The sequence below is a fragment of the Nerophis lumbriciformis genome, linkage group LG25, assembly GCF_033978685.3.
Source record: "Nerophis lumbriciformis linkage group LG25, RoL_Nlum_v2.1, whole genome shotgun sequence".
NCBI classification, from domain to species: Eukaryota; Metazoa; Chordata; class Actinopteri; order Syngnathiformes; family Syngnathidae; genus Nerophis; species Nerophis lumbriciformis.
In genome coordinates, this window is record NC_084572.2 from 40897729 (window position 1) to 40917728 (window position 20000).

Sequence of the window (20000 nt, forward strand, 5' to 3'; positions counted from 1 at the left end):
TAACATTGAAAAAACATGACATATACGTGAACATAACAAAAAAGTTGTACTTTTTATATGTCAGGGCCCTATGCTGCATTGCATTTGCAAAAGACCAAATTAGCCAAGAGTCTGTCAGTCATTTGTGCACGATGGGGGCGTAGTATGATGCCACCATGGCTGAAAACTCGCTCCACTGGAGCACTGGAGGCAGGCACTGCCAAGACTCTCATGGCCACTCGGAACAGTGAAGGAAGAGTCTTCATGTTCAATGCCCAGAACAAAAGGGGGGAGAGAGTTGTTTTGGGTTGGTGCACTACTTGTAAGTGTATCTTGTGTTTTTTATGTTGATTTAATTAAAAAAAGAAAAGAAAAAAAAATTATTTCTTGTGCGGCCCGATACCAATCGATCCACGGACCAGTACCGGGCCGCGGCCCGGTGGTTGGGGACCACTGAGGTAAACAACCAACAGTATGTCAGAAAGCTAGCTAAAACGGTACACATATTCATAATATAGTATACATTTTAACTGACCTTTATTTTACTATTTTTGTCTTTTTTTAGGTGGCTAAAATACGCGGTGCTGCTGACCGCCGTCTAACGTTACGTGTGATATATTGACTAACGTAACCCTGCTTAAAAAAAATCACTGAACAAAAAGTATGAATAAGGTAGTGAACTGCAACAGATTCCCGTGTTTGCAATAACGTTATAACTTTAGCAGTGAGGTTACAGCCTCACTGATTTAACTACACAGCAAATAAAAGTCACGTTACTTAGCCAATAAACGTTATCTTACATTCAAAACTTACCGTTCTTTGTGCAACTTCAAATGCCGGACGAAGTTGGAAGTTGTTGCCTCTCCATCAGTCATTTTCGAACCGCATGTGTTGCATACTGCAAACCGTTTTGTGTTGACTACCTCGTAATTTTTATACCCAAACAAAATTATTTTAGGTATCATTTTTTGTTCACTGGCGTGTGGTTTGGACATGTCTTCTTCCTTGGTTGTCCTGCAATTTGATTGGATGAATGCTGTGTGATGAAAACAAAGTAGATGTAATTTGATTGGCTGTTGTACTGAGAGCACACCAGCTGACACACGCAACGCTGATAGACAAGTACACAATGAAAAATACGGAGCGCTCCCGAATAACTTTTTCATCTTTGGGTTTTGGGGAAAGTAGCAAGTCATGTCAAGTCATGTCAATTCAAAAGGCTCAAGTCCAAGTGAAGTCACAAGTCATTGATGTTAAAGTCTAAGTCGAGTTGCAAGTCTTTTTACATTTTGTCAAGTCGAGTCTAAAGTCATCAAATTCATGACTCGAGTCTGACTCGAGTCCAAGTCATGTGACTCGAGTCCACACCTCTGGTACAATCCAGTAAACGATGTTTCCCTGATATCAAATCTAAGTTACGAGTGTTGTGGGCATGCTGGGGATGGTAGATAGGAACCAAGCTACAGAGCCTTAAATTCAGCCTGTAAATGACTTGATAGGTTAAACAAGCATTTTGATAAATATTGAACTCTGTCAGTCTTAAGAGATGATAATTATGGAATAGATGTGGAGTGGGGGCATTAAACTTGGACCATGACAGGGCCCGTATAATTTTCTTTTGCATGGATTCTAATTTGTGGAGGTAGGTAGGGAAGGTGTTACACCAGATGACATTACAGTAGTTTAGATGTGGTTCAAAGAGAGTTTTATATAGTGTGAGTAGAGCATAAAGAGGAAGATAATGACGAAGGTGAAAGAACAGGCCAACATATTTGGATAATTTGTTTAACAGATGGCTAATGTGACATTTGAAATTGAGGTATTCGTCAATGATGACCCCCAGGAATTTTGTGGAGTACACTCTCTGTATTTCCTGCCCATTGATGTTGATATGGCAGTGCTCAGTATTTGTCCGCTTTTTATTAGAACGAAATAGAATAAAATCTGTTTTATTTACATTAAGTGAGAGCTTATTGCATTTGAACCAGGAATCTACTTTCACAAGCTCTGAATTGACAGTTACTTGTAGATGGTGTAGGCTCCTGTGTGAGGTAAACAAATTTGTATCGTCAGCAAAAATTATTTGATGAAAAGTTTCGGAGGAGTTTACAAAATCATTTATGTATAGGATAAAAAAGGAGAGGCCCCAAGATGGATCCCTGGGGAACCCCATAATTTATGGTCATACAGGGTGAATTGTGATCATTGACGCATACACATTGCTGCCTTCCGTATAGGTAAGAGCGGAACCAATCGAGAGGTACCCCTCCGACACCATAGTGATATAGTTTAGACAATAAGATCTCAAAGTCTATTGTGTCAAAGGCCTTGGATAGATCCAAAAAAATGCCAATACCGCATTTTCCTTCTTCAATACAGTCATTGACCTTTTCCAAAAGGTCGAGTATAGCCATACAGGTGGTGCTTTTTTTACGAAAACCATATTGGGAGGGGACAAGGATATTTAGTTTTTCCAGAAAGCCATTCAGTCGGTTATAGACCACTTTCTCAAATATTTTTGAAAATGTTGGTAAAATTGAAATTGGCCTATAATTGTTCATATTATTTTTATCACCTGATTTAAAAATTGGGATTATTTTTGCCACTTTGGACATTTTGGGTACAATGCCAGCACTAAGTGACAGGTTTATACAGCAGAGGTGTGGACTCGAGTCACATGACTTGGACTCGAGTCAGACTCGAGTCATGAATTTGATGACTTTAGACTCGACTTGACAAAATGTAAAAAGACTTGCAACTGGACTTAGACTTTAACATCAATGACTTGTGACTTCACTTGGACTTGAGCCTTTTGAATTGACATGACTTGACATGACTTGCTACTTTCCCCAAAACCCAAAGATGAAAAAGTTATTCGGGAGCGCTCCGTATTTTTCATCGTGTACTTGTCTATCAGCGTTGCGTGTGTCAGCTGGTGTGCTCTCAGTACAACAGCCAATCAAATTACATCTACTTTGTTTTCATCACACAGCATTCATCCAATCAAATTGCAGGACAACCAACGAAGAAGACATGTCCAAACCACACGCCAGTGAACAAAAAATGATACCTAAAATAATTTTGTTTGGGTATAAAAATGACGAGGTGGTCAACACAAAACGGTTTGCAGTATGCAACACATGCGGTTCGAAAATTACTGATGGAGAGGCAACAACTTCCAACTTCGTCCGGCATTTGAAGTTGCACAAAGAACGGTAAGTTTTGAATGTAAGATAACGTTTATTGGCTAAGTAACGTGACTTTTATTTGCTGTGTAGTTAAATCAGTGAGGCTGTAAACTCACTGCTAACGTTATAACGTTATTGCAAACACGGGAATCTGTTGCAGTTCACTACCTTATTCATACTTTTTGTTCAGTGATTTTTTTTAAGCAGGGTTACGTTAGTCAATATATCACACGTAACGTTAGACGGCGGTCAGCAGCACCGCGTATTTTAGCCACCTAAAAAAAGACAAAAATAGTAAAATAAAGGTCAGTTAAAATGTATACTATATTATGAATATGTGTACCGTTTTAGCTAGCTTTCTGACATACTGTTGGTTGTTTACCTCAGTGGTCCCCAACCACCGGGCCGTGGCCCGGTACTGGTCCGTGGATCGATTGGTATCGGGCCGCACAAGAAATAATTTTTTTTCTTTTCTTTTTTTAATTAAATCAACATAAAAAACACAAGATACACTTACAAGTAGTGCACCAACCCAAAACAACTCTCTCCCCCCTTTTGTTCTGGGCATTGAACATGAAGACTCTTCCTTCACTGTTCCGAGTGGCCATGAGAGTCTTGGCAGTGCCTGCCTCCAGTGCTCCAGTGGAGCGAGTTTTCAGCCATGGTGGCATCATACTACGCCCCCATCGTGCACAAATGACTGACAGACTCTTGGCTAATTTGGTCTTTTGCAAATGCAATGCAGCATAGGGCCCTGACATATAAAAAGTACAACTTTTTTGTTATGTTCACGTATATGTCATGTTTTTTCAATGTTAACACTTTTGTACAAATAAGTACATTTGCACTTTATTTTTCAATGTGTTTGTTCTGTAAAGGAATGAGTTAATGTTTAAAATGACTGGTTAATAGTGCTATTATAAAGTGCAATGTCAGCACAATTTTCTTTCCTGCAATTTAAAATGCACTTGTTTTAATAAATAAATACAGCGTTTGAAAAGCATACACAATCTGTGTTAATATATTAGTCTGTGGTTAAAAGGACTTGAAAGGACTCGAAACTCAAAATGCAGGACTTAGGACTTGACTTGAGACTTTCCAGTCTTGACTTTGGACTTGACTCGGGGCTTGCCTGTCTTGACTCGGGACTTGACTCGGACTTGAGGGCAAAGACTTGAGACTTACTTGTGACTTGCAAAACAATGACTTGGTCCCACCTCTGTTATACAGTGACAGAGAGGATTTATGATCACATTTGCTATGGCTTTCAAGATTTTGCTACATATCCCGTCCACTCCAGCTGTATGTGATGACATTGGCCGCTAGACACAGCAACGACAGCAATAGACTGTTGCGGCGCCAAAGAAACAAACGAAGAAACGGGAAGCAGCCGCGGAGCATTATGGGTGTTGGTGTCTTTTTAATAATGTTCCCGTACAATTTTTCTTCCTTTAGAACTACATTTCCCACATTCACCCACCACACGCCGCAATAGTTTGTTTCGACTCCCGAAACGCCGAACGGTGAGAATTTAAAACGTTGTCCTCGTCTTTGTGTAATATTTTCATGCATAAATATACATATAAATATATACATATATATAGTCTTATGTGAGCTGTGGTCGCACTTACATAACCTACGTGTCACTTTGTGTGGGGTTTAATAAACGCCAGCGGCTAGTTCGTGTGCAACACTTAGTACATATACATCTAAAAGGCGTGGGCAGGTTAGGTGGGCCATTGTAAAATAGCAACATTGTCATATTTATACATTTTAATATGAAGCATTTTAGGGCTACGTTGTTTTAACCGTGAAGTAACTACAAGATCCACATGAGCTCGCACAAAGAAACAGGAAGTAACAAGCAGGCATAGACATGTTATACGGAGAAAGCAGCATTTGCTGCTGTGACGCGAGAAATTGGGCCGCCATCTTGAAGTGGTGATGAGCAGCCTAAACTGACAGGTGACAGGTAGAAAACAAAGATGGTGTTCAGTAGTGATGGGTTGATGAAGCGTTTCGACACATTGCAAAACTGTATTGATACTGTGTCGATACTGTGTCACTAAATACTGACATCTGCTGGACATTAAAAATCCCTACAGGCAACCTATGGACCGACTCAACTGACACTGATTTGATGCCCTAGTACAGGGGTCACCAACCTTTTTGAAACCAAAAACTACTTCTTGGGTACTGATTAATGCGAAGGGCTACCAGTTTGATACACACTTAAATAAATAAATATATTGTCATTTATAAGTTACACGTAAGTGTGATTTAAACAAGAATAGCTAAATAAATACATTTATATATATAAAAAAATGGGTATTTCTGTCTGTCATTCCGTCGTACATTTTTTTTCCTTTTACGGAAGGTTTTTTGTAGAGAATAAATGATGAAAAAAACACTTAATTGAACAGTTTAAAAGAGGAGAAAATACGAAAAAATTTAAAATAACATTTTGAAACATAGTTTATCTTCAATTTCGACTCTTTATAATTCAAAATTCAACCGACAAAAAGAAGAGAAAAACTAGCTTATTTGAATCTTTTTGAAAAAATTAAAAACATAATTTATGGAACATCATTAGTCATTTTTCCTGATTAAGATACATTTTAGAATTTTGATGACATGTTTTAAATTGGTTAAAATCCAATCTGCACTTTGTTAGAATATTTAACAAATTGGACCAAGCTATATTTCTAACAAAGACAAATCAGTATTTCTTCTCGATTTTCCAGAACAAAAATTTTAAAAGAAATTCAAAATACTTTGAAATAAGATTTAAATTTGATTCTACAGATTTTCTAGATTTGCCAGAATAATTTTTTTGAATTTTTATCATAGTAAGTTTGAAGAAGTATTTCACAAATATTCTTCGTCGAAAAACCAGAAGCTAAAATATTTATTATTCTTTACAATAAAAAAAAAAAAAAAAATACTTGAACATTGACTTAAATTGTCAGGAAAGAAGAGGAAGAAATTCAAAAGGTAAAAAGGTATATTTGTTTAAAAATCCTAAAATCATTTTTAAGGTTGTATTTTTTCTCTAAAATTGTATTTCTAAAAGTAATAAGAAGCAAAGTAAAAAATAAATGAATTTATTTAAACAAGTGAAGACCCATCCATCCATCCATTTTCTACCGCTTATTCCAAGTGAAGACCAAGTCTTTAAAATATTTTCGTGGATTTTCAAATTCTATTTGAGTTTTGTTTCTTTTAGAATTAAAAATGTTGAGCAAAGCGAGACCAGCTTGCTAGTGAATAAATACAATTTAAAGAGGCAGCTCACTGGTAAGTGCTGCTCTTTGAGCTATTTTTAGAACAGGCCAGCGGGCGACTGATCTGGTCCTTACGGGCTACCTGGTGACCGCGGGCACCGCGTTGGTGACCCCTGCCCTAGTATATACAATAATATAAACCAAGTTATTGTATTTCATTTTGTATTATTTCATATCTTCATTTAAATAAAAATATATTTTTATCTTTTTTAGATACAGTCAATAAATAATGTGAACATGTATCATAACATGGAAATCTAAGAGAACGTGTTGTGGATGATTGTGGACTGGGAATTGTTTTAATTTTATTTTTTTACACATTTTTATAAAAAAAAAAAAGTTTTTCCGACGTATTACATTTTAGACGATTTCTCTTCTTAGTTATTATTTCTCCGGCTGTAGAAAAGAGCCGCTCACAGGGCACAGAGGAGGCGTCAGTGCGACACAGTTGGCGTATTGGTCACGTGACCAAAACGGCTCATGATCGGTCACGTGACTTTCTAAAAGCGGTACGCGCACCGACACAGGGTGTTGCTCTATGAGCTCGACGCATGCGCCGATGCATCGGTGTTGCCGGACCCATCACTAAGAAACAGGAAGTAACAAGCAGGCATAGACATGTTATACGGAGAAAGCAGCATTTGCTGCTGTGACGCGAGAAATTGGGCCGCCATCTTGAAGTGGTGATGAGCAGCCTAAACTGACAGTTGACAGGTAGAAAACAAAGATGGTGTTCAGCGTTTTCCTGCTCAAATGAGCGGACTGTTGAAAATAGGAATCGGGGGATTACTTTTCACAAGTAAGATACAGGTAAAAGCCAGTAAATTAGAATATTTTGAAAAACTTGATTTATTTCAGTAATTGCATTCAAAAGGTGTAACTTGTACATTATATTTATTCATTGCACACAGACTGATGCATTCAAATGTTTATTTCATTTAATTTTGATGATTTGAAGTGGCAACAAATGAAAATCCAAAATTCCGTGTGTCACAAAATTAGAATATTACTAAGGCTAATACAAAAAAGGGATTTTTAGAAATGTTGGCCAACTGAAAAGTATGAAAATGAAAAATATGAGCATGTACAATACTCAATACTTGGTTGGAGATCCTTTTGCCTCAATTACTGCGTTAATGCGGCGTGGCATGGAGTCGATGAGTTTCTGGCACTGCTCAGGTGTTATGAGAGCCCAGGTTGCTCTGATAGTGGCCTTCAACTCTTCTGCGTTTTTGGGTCTGGCATTCTGCATCTTCCTTTTCACAATACCCCACAGATTTTCTATGGGGCTAAGGTCAGGGGAGTTGGCGGGCCAATTTAGAACAGAAATACCATGGTCCGTAAACCAGGCACGGGTAGATTTTGCGCTGTGTGCAGGCGCCAAGTCCTGTTGGAACTTGAAATCTCCATCTCCATAGAGCAGGTCAGCAGCAGGAAGCATGAAGTGCTCTAAAACTTGCTGGTAGACGGCTGCGTTGACCCTGGATCTCAGGAAACAGAGTGGACCGACACCAGCAGATGACATGGCACCCCAAACCATCACCCAACCATGCAAATTTTGCATTTCCTTTGGAAATCGAGGTCCCAGAGTCTGGAGGAAGACAGGAGAGGCACAGGATCCACGTTGCCTGAAGTCTAGTGTAAAGTTTCCACCATCAGTGATGGTTTGGGGTGCCATGTCATCTGCTGGTGTCGGTCCACTCTGTTTCCTGAGATCCAGGGTCAACGCAGCCGTCTACCAACAAGTTTTAGAGCACTTCATGCTTCCTGCTGCTGACCTGCTCTATGGAGATGGAGATTTCAAGTTCCAACAGGACTTGGCGCCTGCACACAGCGCAAAATCTACCCGTGCCTGGTTTACGGACTATGGTATTTCTGTTCTAAATTGGCCCGCCAACTCCCCTGACCTTAGCCCCATAGAAAATCTGTGGGCTATTGTGAAAAGGAAGATGCAGAATGCCAGACCCAAAAACGCAGAAGAGTTGAAGGCCACTATCAGAGCAACCTGGGCTCTCATAACACCTGAGCAGTGCCAGAAACTCATGGACTCCATGCCACGCCGCATTAACGCAGTAATTGAGGCAAAAGGAGCTCCAACCAAGTATTGAGTATTGTACATGCTCATATTTTTCATTTTCATACTTTTCAGTTGGCCAACATTTCTAAAAATCCCTTTTTTGTACTAGCCTTAAGTAATATTCTAATTTTGTGACACACGGAATTTTGGATTTTCATTTGTTGCCACTTCAAATCATCAAAATTAAATGAAATAAACATTTGAATGCATCAGTCTGTGTGCAATGAATAAATATAATGTACAAGTTACACCTTTTGAATGCAATTACTGAAATAAATCAAGTTTTTCAAAATATTCTAATTTACTGGCTTTTACCTGTATAACATTAACATTGGTTGTATTTTGTGAAAAGTGCATATTGTATATAGTTCTCTGCAAACCTATGAAATGTTCTATTTTGTCTTCATTTGTATGTGAAAATCACAAAGAAATCTTCTGGGGGAGGATGACCCCCCCTACAGGGGTTTGGTTTACAAACTTTCAGCCCCACCTAGAACAAAATTCACCAGCTGCCACACCCCTGATTATGATGCATTCTCATTTTAGGCAAAGTATCAGTCAATACTTTAACAGTATAATTGTAACCAGGAATAAGTATTCAAGTAACAATATTCAAATACTAACATTGTTGGGTTGTCATGACTTGATCTTGGGTGTTTGCTTTTCCGGGATGCAACGGAAAGTTGGCTCGGGCGAGACGGGAATGTAAGTACATTTTGTATTTAAAGACTATAAATACAAAAAAAAGGATCAAACAAAAAGCGCGCACAGAGGCGGAGAATAAACTATGAAACCAAAAGACTATAGCAAAAAAGTACAAACAAAAAACACGCTAGTGATGGGTCCGGCAACACCGATGCATCGGCGCATGCGTCGAGCTCATAGAGCAACACCCTGTGTCGGTGCGCGTACCGCTTTTAGAAAGTCACGTGACCGATCATGAGCTGTTTTGGTCACGTGACCAATACGCGAACTGTGTCGCCTCCTCTGTGCCCTGTGAGCGGCTCTTTTCTACAGCCAGAGAAATAATAACTAAGAAGAGAAATCGTCTAAAATGTAATACGTCGGAAAAACTTTTTTTTTTTTTTTTTTTTAATAAAAATGTGTAAAAAAATCAAATTAAAAAAATTCCCAGTCCACAATCATCCACAACACGTTCTCTTAGATTTCCATGTTATGATACATGTTCACATTATTTATTGACTGTGTCTAAAAAAGATAAAAATATATTTTTATTTAAATGAAGATATGAAATAATCCTAAATGAAATACAATGACTTGGTTTATATTATTGTATATACTAGGGCAGGGGTCACCAACGCGGTGCCCGCGGTCACCAGGTAGCCCGTAAGGACCAGATGAGTTGCCCGCTTGCCTGTTCTAAAAATAGCTCAAATAGCAGCACTTACCAGTGAGCTGCCTCTATTTTTTTAAATTTTATTTATTTACTAGCAAGCTGGTCTCGCTTTGCTCGACATTTTTAATTCTAAAAGAGACAAAACTCAAATAGAATTTGAAAATCCAAGAAAATATTTTAAAGACTTGGTCTTCACTTGGAATAAGCGGTAGAAGATGGATGGATGGATGGGTCTTCACTTGTTTAAATAAATTCATTTATTTTTTACTTTGCTTCTTATTACTTTTAGAAATACAATTTTAGAGAAAAAATACAACCTTAAAAATGATTTTAGGATTTTTAAACAAATATACCTTTTTACCTTTTGAATTTATTCCTCTTCTTTCCTGACAATTTAAATCAATGTTCAAGTAATTTTTTTTTGTTTTTATTGTAAGGAATAAATATTTTAGCTTCTGTTTTTTCGACAAAGAATATTTGTGAAATATTTCTTCAAACTTACTATGATTAAAATTAAAAAAAAAATATTCTGGCAAATCTAGAAAATCTGTAGAATCAAATTTAAATCTTATTTCAAAGTATTTTGAATTTCTTTTGAAATTTTTGTTCTGGAAAATCTAGAAGAAATACTGATTTGTCTTTGTTAGAAATATAGCTTGGTCCAATTTGTTATATATTGTAACAAAGTGCAGATTGGATTTTAACCAATTTAAAACATGTCATCAAAATTCTAAAATGTATCTTAATCAGGAAAAATTACTAATGTTCCATAAATTCTTTTTTTAATTTTTTCAAAAAGATTCAAATTAGCTAGTTTTTCTCTTCTTTTTGTCAGTTGAATTTTGAATTTTAAAGAGTCGAAATTGAAGATAAACTATGTTTCAAAATTTTAATTTTAATTTTTTTCGTGTTTTCTCCTCTTTTAAACCGTTCAATTAAGTGTTTTTTTTTCATCATTTATTCTCTACAAAAAACCTTCCGTAAAAGGAAAAAAAAATGTACGACGGAATGACAGACAGAAATACCCATTTTTTTATATATATCAATTTATTTATTTAGCTATTCTTGTTTAAATCACACTTACGTGTAACTTACAAATGACAATATATTTATTTATTTAAGTGTGTATCAAACTGGTAGCCCTTCGCATTAATCAGTACCCAAGAAGTAGTTTTTGGTTTCAAAAAGGTTGGTGACCCCTGTACTAGGGCAAAAAATCAGTCAGTTGAGTCGGTCCATAGGTTGCCTGTAGGGATTTTTAATGTCCAGCAGATGTCAGTATTTCGTGACACAGTATCGACACAGTATCAATACAGTTTTGCAATGTGTCGAAACGCTTCATGACGCCTCATCAACCCATCACTAAAACACGCACAATGGCGGAGAACAAACTATGAAACCAAAAAGACTATAAACATGGAACAAAAACTTACTTGGCTTGGACAAAAATAGTTGCTTGAGGAATTGACATGGAAAGAAGTATCAGGCATGGACAGAGCATAAATGTGGTGAGGTCGTCAGAAAGACAAACTGAAAAACACTGAACTTAAATACTACAGACATGATTAACGAAAACAGGTGCGTGACTCAAGACGTGAAACAGGTGCGTGACGTGACAGGTGAAAACTAATGGGTTGCTATGGTGACAATCAAGAGTGCACAATGAGTCCAAACGTGGAACAGGTGAAACTAATGGGTAATCATGCAAACAAGACAAGGGAGTGAAAAGCCAGAAACTAAACAAAACATGACTTAAAACAAAACATGATTACACAGACATGACATGGGTAAGACATAATTTGGTTTTATTCTTAACAGATTGGTGGTTTTAGCTGCAGCTAAAATGTGTTTTCTCTCGTTGAAAGTGCTCAAATGTGAACATTTCTACTGACACAGATGACAACGCATGATATAAATGTTCTTTTTGCCAGTTTGTAAGGTAAACATTAAAGTCTGACGTCACTTTTTCCCAGTGTGTAGTTTGGAGTATGGTCATGTGACTGCCAGGCTCCCTTGGATTGGTGAAACAGAAAGTTCTCTCTAACAAGCCAAAAGTATGTCTTTGCAATCAGTAGTCAATAGATGATTAAGTAGAACAATCGGAATGAAACGTTGGTAGAAGATGGATGAATGGACAGAGATGGTTGGACATAAGGACGACAGGAAGGATATCTCTGCCAAAAATCCAAACTTTGTGTATGTTGGCAAATGTGAGATGGTTATATAAGTAAAGAAGAGCAGGCAGCGGCTCACACATTCTCATACTTTCTGTAACATCCAGGAAAAAATGTACGCTTGAAAAATGTCTCAACTGTAATCTTCGTGAAGGAGCCCTGAATTGTGTTTATTTAAATGTTGGCAATATTTCAGGAAATGTATTTAATCTAAGGCTGCAGCTAACGATTATTTTTCTATCGATTAATCTATAGATTATTTTTTCGATTAATCGGTTAATCTATAGATGATTATTTTTTCGATTAATCTATAGATTATTTTTCCTTTTACCAATTATTTTTTTTATTTAAAATGAAGATGAAAAAATAAATGTACGCCAATTTTTTCAAAAGGCATGACTTTTATTTACAAAAAAAAAAAGTATGGCCACTCAGTCAACCACATGACAAAATATTCTGTAACAATGTCAACATTTAAAACTTTTAACATTTAACAAAATTAAAAGTAGCTTATTTGCTTTTTAATGTGCAAATATAAAAGTAAACATCCAGTGCAAATCTTAATATTCTGCAATAGTATAAGCATTTCAAAAGTAAAAGTATTGCTTATTTTGCTTTAAATTGTGCAAAAATAAAGATAAACATCCAATACAAAAAAGTGCAAAACGAAATATTCTGTAACAGTGTAAACATTTCAACAAAAGTAAAAGTATTGCTTATTTTGCTTAATAACACAACAATGATAGTATGATTAAAGTGAAAGTTAATTGTTGGTTTGTACATAGTATATGTAACTGTTAATGTTGTAAAAGGTATTTGCATAACTAATTAACGTTAGCGTCTTTGTAAACACTGAACAGGCAGGCCAAACGCGCCTCTCAGAGCGAAACAGTGTTTTAGTTTATGAATTTACAACGCAGATACAAATGACACATTCGTGTTTTTGTGTAATGATGACAACGTATACGCACGCGGACGATTGACTAGTTGATGGTGATGGCAAGAACGCTGTCGGGTGTTTTCTTTTCAAATGTTCCTTCATAGCCGTTGTGCTGCTATGATAGGCCATTTCCGCTCGACACAGTGTGCATACAACAACTGTCAAGTGTTTTGCTTTTTTCGCTGTGCTTATCCCACATTTGAAGGGATGTACCAATGCTGAATGTGGCTTCTGGATTTCACTCAAAAGACCAGACCGTAGTTACTTTTCCTTTTATTTTCCTTTAGTTTGCAACAGTTTTTCCAACGAAGAAACAGCTTCTTTTTTCTTCTTTAGTTTTTTTAGCAGTCTTTAGCAGTGTTAGTAGACTTTAGTTTCTTTAGCTGTCATTAGCTGTCTTTAGTAGCCTTTAGCTTCTTTAGTAGCCTTTAGCTTCTTTAGTAGGTGAAAAACCTTTAAGGACAAAACACCACAAGATCAACATGCTGTAAAAAATCAATCAATTATCAATCCCATAATTTACAATTATTAATTGGGCTATCAAACTATTAAAGTTAAAGTTAAAGTACCAATGATTGTCACACACACACTAGGTGTGGCGAGATTATTCTCTGCATTTGACCCATCACCCTTGATCACCCCCTGGGAGGTGAGGGGACAGCAGCGGTGGCCGCGCCCGGGAATCATTTTGGTGATTTAACCCCCAATTCCAACCCTTGATGCTGAGTGCCAAGCAGGGAGGTAATGGGTCCCATTTTTATAGTCTTTGGTGTGACTCGGCCGGGGTTTGAACTCACAACCTACCGATCTCAGGGCGGACACTCTAACCACTAGGCCACTGAGTAACCATTAAACAAGTGCAAGAAAATGGACACATATTTTCCCTTTAAGTTAAAACAGATTTTAAATAAATTGTCTCAACATAAATGCACCAAGATATATATAAAATACGTTTAAACCCAGAAACACAATAGATAAATGCAGCAGAAACCCCAATATGCAAATACATGAATACCTAACCAATTAACCACCTATTTAGATACATATTTAAAATCCATGTTCAATATAAATATATTATTAATTTAGCAGTGAAACACTCAATCTTAAACAGTGTCTACTGGTAGAAAAATGCCCCTTTTTCTATGCCCTCACCAGCAGCCAATGATCCAACACAGTTAAATCCAACACTTGAAGTTGAGCGACTTCACCCTCCTGATGAAGCAAACTGCTCCAACATTTATCAAACTAAGCAAATAATATCAACACTTCCTTACTAAACAACAGTTACACAAAACACTGTGTGTATTCAGCCTCCAGACTAAGCACGCTACATGCACACAACCCCCCCCCCCCCCCAATCTCACCAGCGCAACAGGTGCGCCACACCCACAAAGAGAAATAAATTCTTACCGGCTGTCCGTTCAGCCTTTGGTTTTGGTACACTTTTGGCACAACTCTGGGTTATCTGTAATGAACTAAACCTTTCTCCACTCTGCGCTGGCGTCTTTTGTACTCCTTGATTTGACACAGCGGTCTAATTACCGGACTCGCGCACCAGCAGATGAGACGGGAGCGCGCCGCGTTATACCTGCGCGTGAACGTAAACTGATCGGCTCTGATCATATAAGCCGAAATAATGCCGAATTATATACATTTCCTGGGGTTGCCTAGGTGAATAGGGATGCGGATGTGCTCTCAGATAAAATATAATTTTATAAGCGGTAGAAAAATGGATGGATGGATGGGTTTGGCTGGTTGCTCAGCAGCCACGGTTGCGAGCTCGCGCGTCAGCTGACGAGACAGCTGTTCGCCGCTACAACATTATTAGGCCGTTTATTGAAATACTCCCACACTTTTGACGACTTTTGGTGTGCTTTTTTCCCCTCCCTCGCACCGTCTGCTCTGCGCTCCGCCATGACGGTATTGTGACGTAAATATGCGACGCGTCGACGCACAAAAACGGCGTCGACGTATTTACGTAACCGATGACGTCGACGCGTCGTTTCAGCCTTAATTTAATCCATGAACTGTTATAAAATGGTATTTTTTACCAATTTTCAGGAGATTTCCCATATTTTGAAATGCAAATGTTCATGCTCCTTTTAGACACACGTAGTAAAAGTGTTTGATTTTTTTTTAGCTGATAAAATAAGCACAACATTAGCGCCGCATAAAGTGTTTTTGCTCCCATGTTTCCCCCAAAAATAATACAGAGACCTTCATGGAGCTTCCAGAGGATTTGAACCAGCTGGAGCTGCTGAACTCTCACGGCCACCTGATTCCCCGAGGGGCCAGCAGCCTGTGGACGGGGAGTAAGGATGAAGATGAGGATGAGGAGGAGCAGGCCCACAGTGAGGAGTGGTGTCGACACAAAGAAGGAACTCTGAAAGACAAACCAGCAGAGCTCATTCTGTGGGCCGCAGGAAACAACCGTGTAAGTCTTCTTCTTCTTCTTCTTCACCTGCACACGTTCAACACCTGGACAAGGGGCCCCTCGAATGCGCTTATTTCATACTTCTAATACAAACCCCGTTTCCATATGAGTTGGGAAATTGTGTTAGATGTAAATATAAACGGAATACAATGATTTGCAAATCCTTTTCAACCCATATTCAGTTGAATGCACTACAAAGACAACATATTTGATGTTCAAACTCATAAACTTTATATATTTTTTTGCAAATAATAATTAACTTAGAATTTCATGGCTGCAACACGTGACAAAGTAGTTGGGAAAGGGCATGTTCACCACTGTGTTGCATGGCCTTTCCTTTTAACAACACTCAGTAAAGGTTTGGGAACTGAGGAGACACATTTTTGAAGCTTCTCAGGTGGAATTCTTTCCCATTCTTGCTTGATGTACAGCTTAAGTTGTTCAACAGTCCGGGGGTCTCCCTTCTGCTATTTTAGGTTTCATAATGCGCCACACATGTTCAATGGGAGACAGGTCTGGACTACAGGCAGGCCAGTCTAGTACCCGCACTCTTTTACTATGAAGCCACGTTGATGTAACACGTGGCTTGGCATTGTCTTGCTGAAATAAGCAGGGGCGTCCGTGGTAACGTTGCTTGGATGGCAACATATGTTGCTCCAAAAGCTGTATGTACCTTTCAGCATTAATGGTGCCTTCACAGATGTGTAAGTTACCCATGTCTTGGGCACTAATACACCCCCATATCATCACACATGCTGCCTTTTACACTTTGCGCCTATAACAATCCGGATGGTTCTTTTTCTCTTTGTTCCGATGTCCACAGTTTCCAAAAACAATTTCGAAATGTGGACTCGTCAAACCGCAGAACACTTTTCCACTTTGTATCAGTCCATCTTAGATGAGCTCAGGCCCAGCGAAGCCGACGGCGTTTCTGGGTGTTGTTGATAAACGGTTTTCGCCTCGCATAGGAGAGTTTTAACTTGCACTTACAGATGTAGCGACCAACTGCAGTTACTGACAGTGGGTTTCTGAAGTGTTCCTGAGCCCATGTGGTGATATCCTTTACACGCTGATGTCGCTTGTTGATGCAGTACAGCCTGAGGGATGGAAGGTCACGGGCTTAGCCGCTTACGTGCAGTGATTTCTCCAGATTCTCTGAACCCTTTGATGATATTACGGAGCGTAGATGGTGAAATCCCTAAATTCCTTGCAATAGCTGGTTGAGAAAGGTTTTTCTTAAACTGTTCAACAATTTGCTCACGCGTTTGTTGACAAAGTGGTGACCCTCGCCCCGTCCTTGTTTGTGAATGACTGAGCATTTCATGGAATCTACTTTTATACCCAATCATGGCACCCACCTGTTCCCAATTAGCCTGCACACCTGTGGGATGTTCCAAATAAGTGTTTGATGAGCATTCCTCAACTTTATCAGTATTTATTGCCACCTTTCCCAACTTCAAATTCTAAAGTTAATGATTATTTGCAAAAAAAAAATAAAGTTTATGAGTTTGAACATCAAATATGTTGTCTTTGTAGCATATTCAACTGAATATGGCTTGAAAAGGATTTGCAAATCATTGTATTCCGTTTATATTTACATCTAACACAATTTCCCAACTCATATGGAAACGGGGTTTGTATTGATTTATATATATTAGGGCTGTGAATCTTTGGGTGTCCCACGATTCGATTCAATATCGATTCTTGGGGTCACGATTCCATTCAAAATCGATTTTTTTTTTTCCAATTCAACAGGATTCTCGATTCAAAAACGATTTTTTTTCCCGATTGAAAAGGATTGTCTATTCATTCAATACATAGGATTTCAGCAGGAGTCTGCTGACATGCAAGCAGAGTAAAAAGCTTTTATAATTGTAAAGGACAATGTTTTATCAACTGATTGCAATAATGTACATTTTTTTGAACTCTTAATTGAAGCAAAAATATGACTTATTTTATCTTTGTGAAAATATTGGACACAGTGTGTTGTCAAGCTTATGAGATGTGATGCAAGTGTAAGCCACTGTGACACTATTATTCTTTTTTATAAATGTCTAATGATAATGTCAATGAGGGATTTTTAATCACTGCTATGTTGAAATTGTAACTAATATTGATACTGTTGTTGATAATATTCATTTTTGTTTGACTACTTTTGGTTTGATCTGTGTGGTGTTTGTGTCTCCTCTCAATTGCTCTCTTTATTGCACTTCTGAGTGTTGCTGGCTCGGCTTTGCTTTTGGAATTGGATTGCACTGTTATGGTATTGCTGTGTATTGTTTTGTTGGATTGATTAATAAAAAAAAACAAAAACAAATTTAAATAATAAATAAATAAATAAATCGATTTTTTTTTAAATGAGAATCGATTCTGAATTGCACAACGTGAGAATGGCGATTCAAATTCGAATCGATTTTTTCCCACACCCCTAATATATATATGTATGTGTATATATACATACAAGTATATATATATATATATATATATATATATATATATATATATATACAGGTAAAAGCCAGTAAATTAGAATATTTTGAAAAACTTGATTTATTTCAGTAATTGCATTCAAAAGGTGTAACTTGTACATTATATTTATTCATTGCACACAGACTGATGCATTCAAATGTTTATTTCATTTAATTTTGATGATTTGAAGTGGCAACAAATGAAAATCCAAAATTCCGTGTGTCACAAAATTAGAATATTACTTAAGGCTAATACAAAAAAGGGATTTTTAGAAATGTTGGCCAACTGAAAAGTATGAAAATGAAAAATATGAGCATGTACAATACTCAATACTTGGTTGGAGCTCCTTTTGCCTCAATTACTGCGTTAATGCGGCGTGGCATGGAGTCCATGAGTTTCTGGCACTGCTCAGGTGTTATGAGAGCCCAGGTTGCTCTGATAGTGGCCTTCAACTCTTCTGCGTTTTTGGGTCTGGCATTCTGCATCTTCCTTTTCACAATACCCCACAGATTTTCTATGGGGCTAAGGTCAGGGGAGTTGGCGGGCCAATTTAGAACAGAAATACCATGGTCCGTAAACCAGGCACGGGTAGATTTTGCGCTGTGTGCAGGCGCCAAGTCCTGTTGGAACTTGAAATCTCCATCTCCATAGAGCAGGTCAGCAGCAGGAAGCATGAAGTGCTCTAAAACTTGCTGGTAGACGGCTGCGTTGACCCTGGATCTCAGGAAACAGAGTGGACCGACACCAGCAGATGACATGGCACCCCAAACCATCACTGATGGTGGAAACTTTACACTAGACTTCAGGCAACGTGGATCCTGTGCCTCTCCTGTCTTCCTCCAGACTCTGGGACCTCGATTTCCAAAGGAAATGCAAAATTTGCATGGTTGGGTGATGGTTTGGGGTGCCATGTCATCTGCTGGTGTCGGTCCACTCTGTTTCCTGAGATCCAGGGTCAACGCAGCCGTCTACCAGCAAGTTTTAGAGCACTTCATGCTTCCTGCTGCTGACCTGCTCTATGGAGATGGAGATTTCAAGTTCCAACAGGACTTGGCGCCTGCACACAGCGCAACATCTACCCGTGCCTGGTTTACGGACCATGGTATTTCTGTTCTAAATTGGCCCGCCAACTCCCCTGACCTTAGCCCCATAGAAAGTCTGTGGGGTATTGTGAAAAGGAAGATGCAGAATGCCAGACCCAAAAACGCAGAAGAGTTGAAGGCCACTATCAGAGCAACCTGGGCTCTCATAACACCTGAGCAGTGCCAGAAACTCATGGACTCCATGCCACGCCGCATTAACGCAGTAATTGAGGCAAAAGGAGCTCCAACCAAGTATTGAGTATTGTACATGCTCATATTTTTCATTTTCATACTTTTCAGTTGGCCAACATTTCTAAAAATCCCTTTTTTGTATTAGCCTTAAGTAATATTCTAATTTTGTGACACACGGAATTTTGGATTTTCATTTGTTGCCACTTCAAATCATCAAAATTAAATGAAATAAACATTTGAATGCATCAGTCTGTGTGCAATGAATAAATATAATGTACAAGTTACACCTTTTGAATGCAATTACTGAAATAAATCAAGTTTTTCAAAATATTCTAATTTACCGGCTTTTACCTGTATATGTACTAGAGATGCGCGGTTTGCGGACACAACCGCGGAGTCCGCGGATTATCCGCGGATCGGGCAGTTGAAATAAAAAAAAAAAAGATTTTATCCGCGGGTCGGGTCGGGCGGTTGAAATAAAAAAAAATTAGATTTTAAATAGATTCAGGCGGGTGGCAGTTAAACCAATTGGGAAATATATATACATAGTTAAATGTTGTTACCCACATACGAAAAACGAGCAGGCACCTGCAGCATATGCCACAACAGAAGAAGAAAAAAAAAAGAGATGGACACTTTTACGGAGCGGAGAAGGGACGCCTCGCCGGGGTCCGGGACCGAGGCCCCTTCCCCCGAGAGGGCCCCACCGGGAGCCGTAGCTGAGGCGATCCGCGAGAAGGGCCCGACGCACGTCCAGGGTCACCACCGCGGCCACCGCACCGACACCCCGCCTTCGCCGCGGCCGGGGTCACGCGCAGCAGGTA

General features: G+C 38.5%; 1 protein-coding gene across 2 annotated transcripts in view; it reads left to right on the plus strand.

Moving 5' to 3' along the window:
* Positions 1-4642: 4642 nt before the first annotated feature.
* ankrd49 (ankyrin repeat domain 49) overlaps positions 4643-20000 on the plus strand; it is an 18619-nt gene continuing 3261 nt past the window's right edge. The window contains exons 1-3 of one of the 2 annotated variants that reach the window (XM_061984615.1): positions 4662-4690; positions 11859-11939; positions 15213-15433. In XM_061984615.1, the coding sequence (XP_061840599.1) occupies positions 15221-15433 (213 nt within the window). In that variant the 5' untranslated portion in view covers positions 4662-4690; positions 11859-11939; positions 15213-15220. Of the gene's footprint in view, positions 4691-11858; positions 11940-15212; positions 15434-20000 lie in introns of both variants that reach the window. The other variant, XM_061984616.1, reaches the window with a different exon arrangement.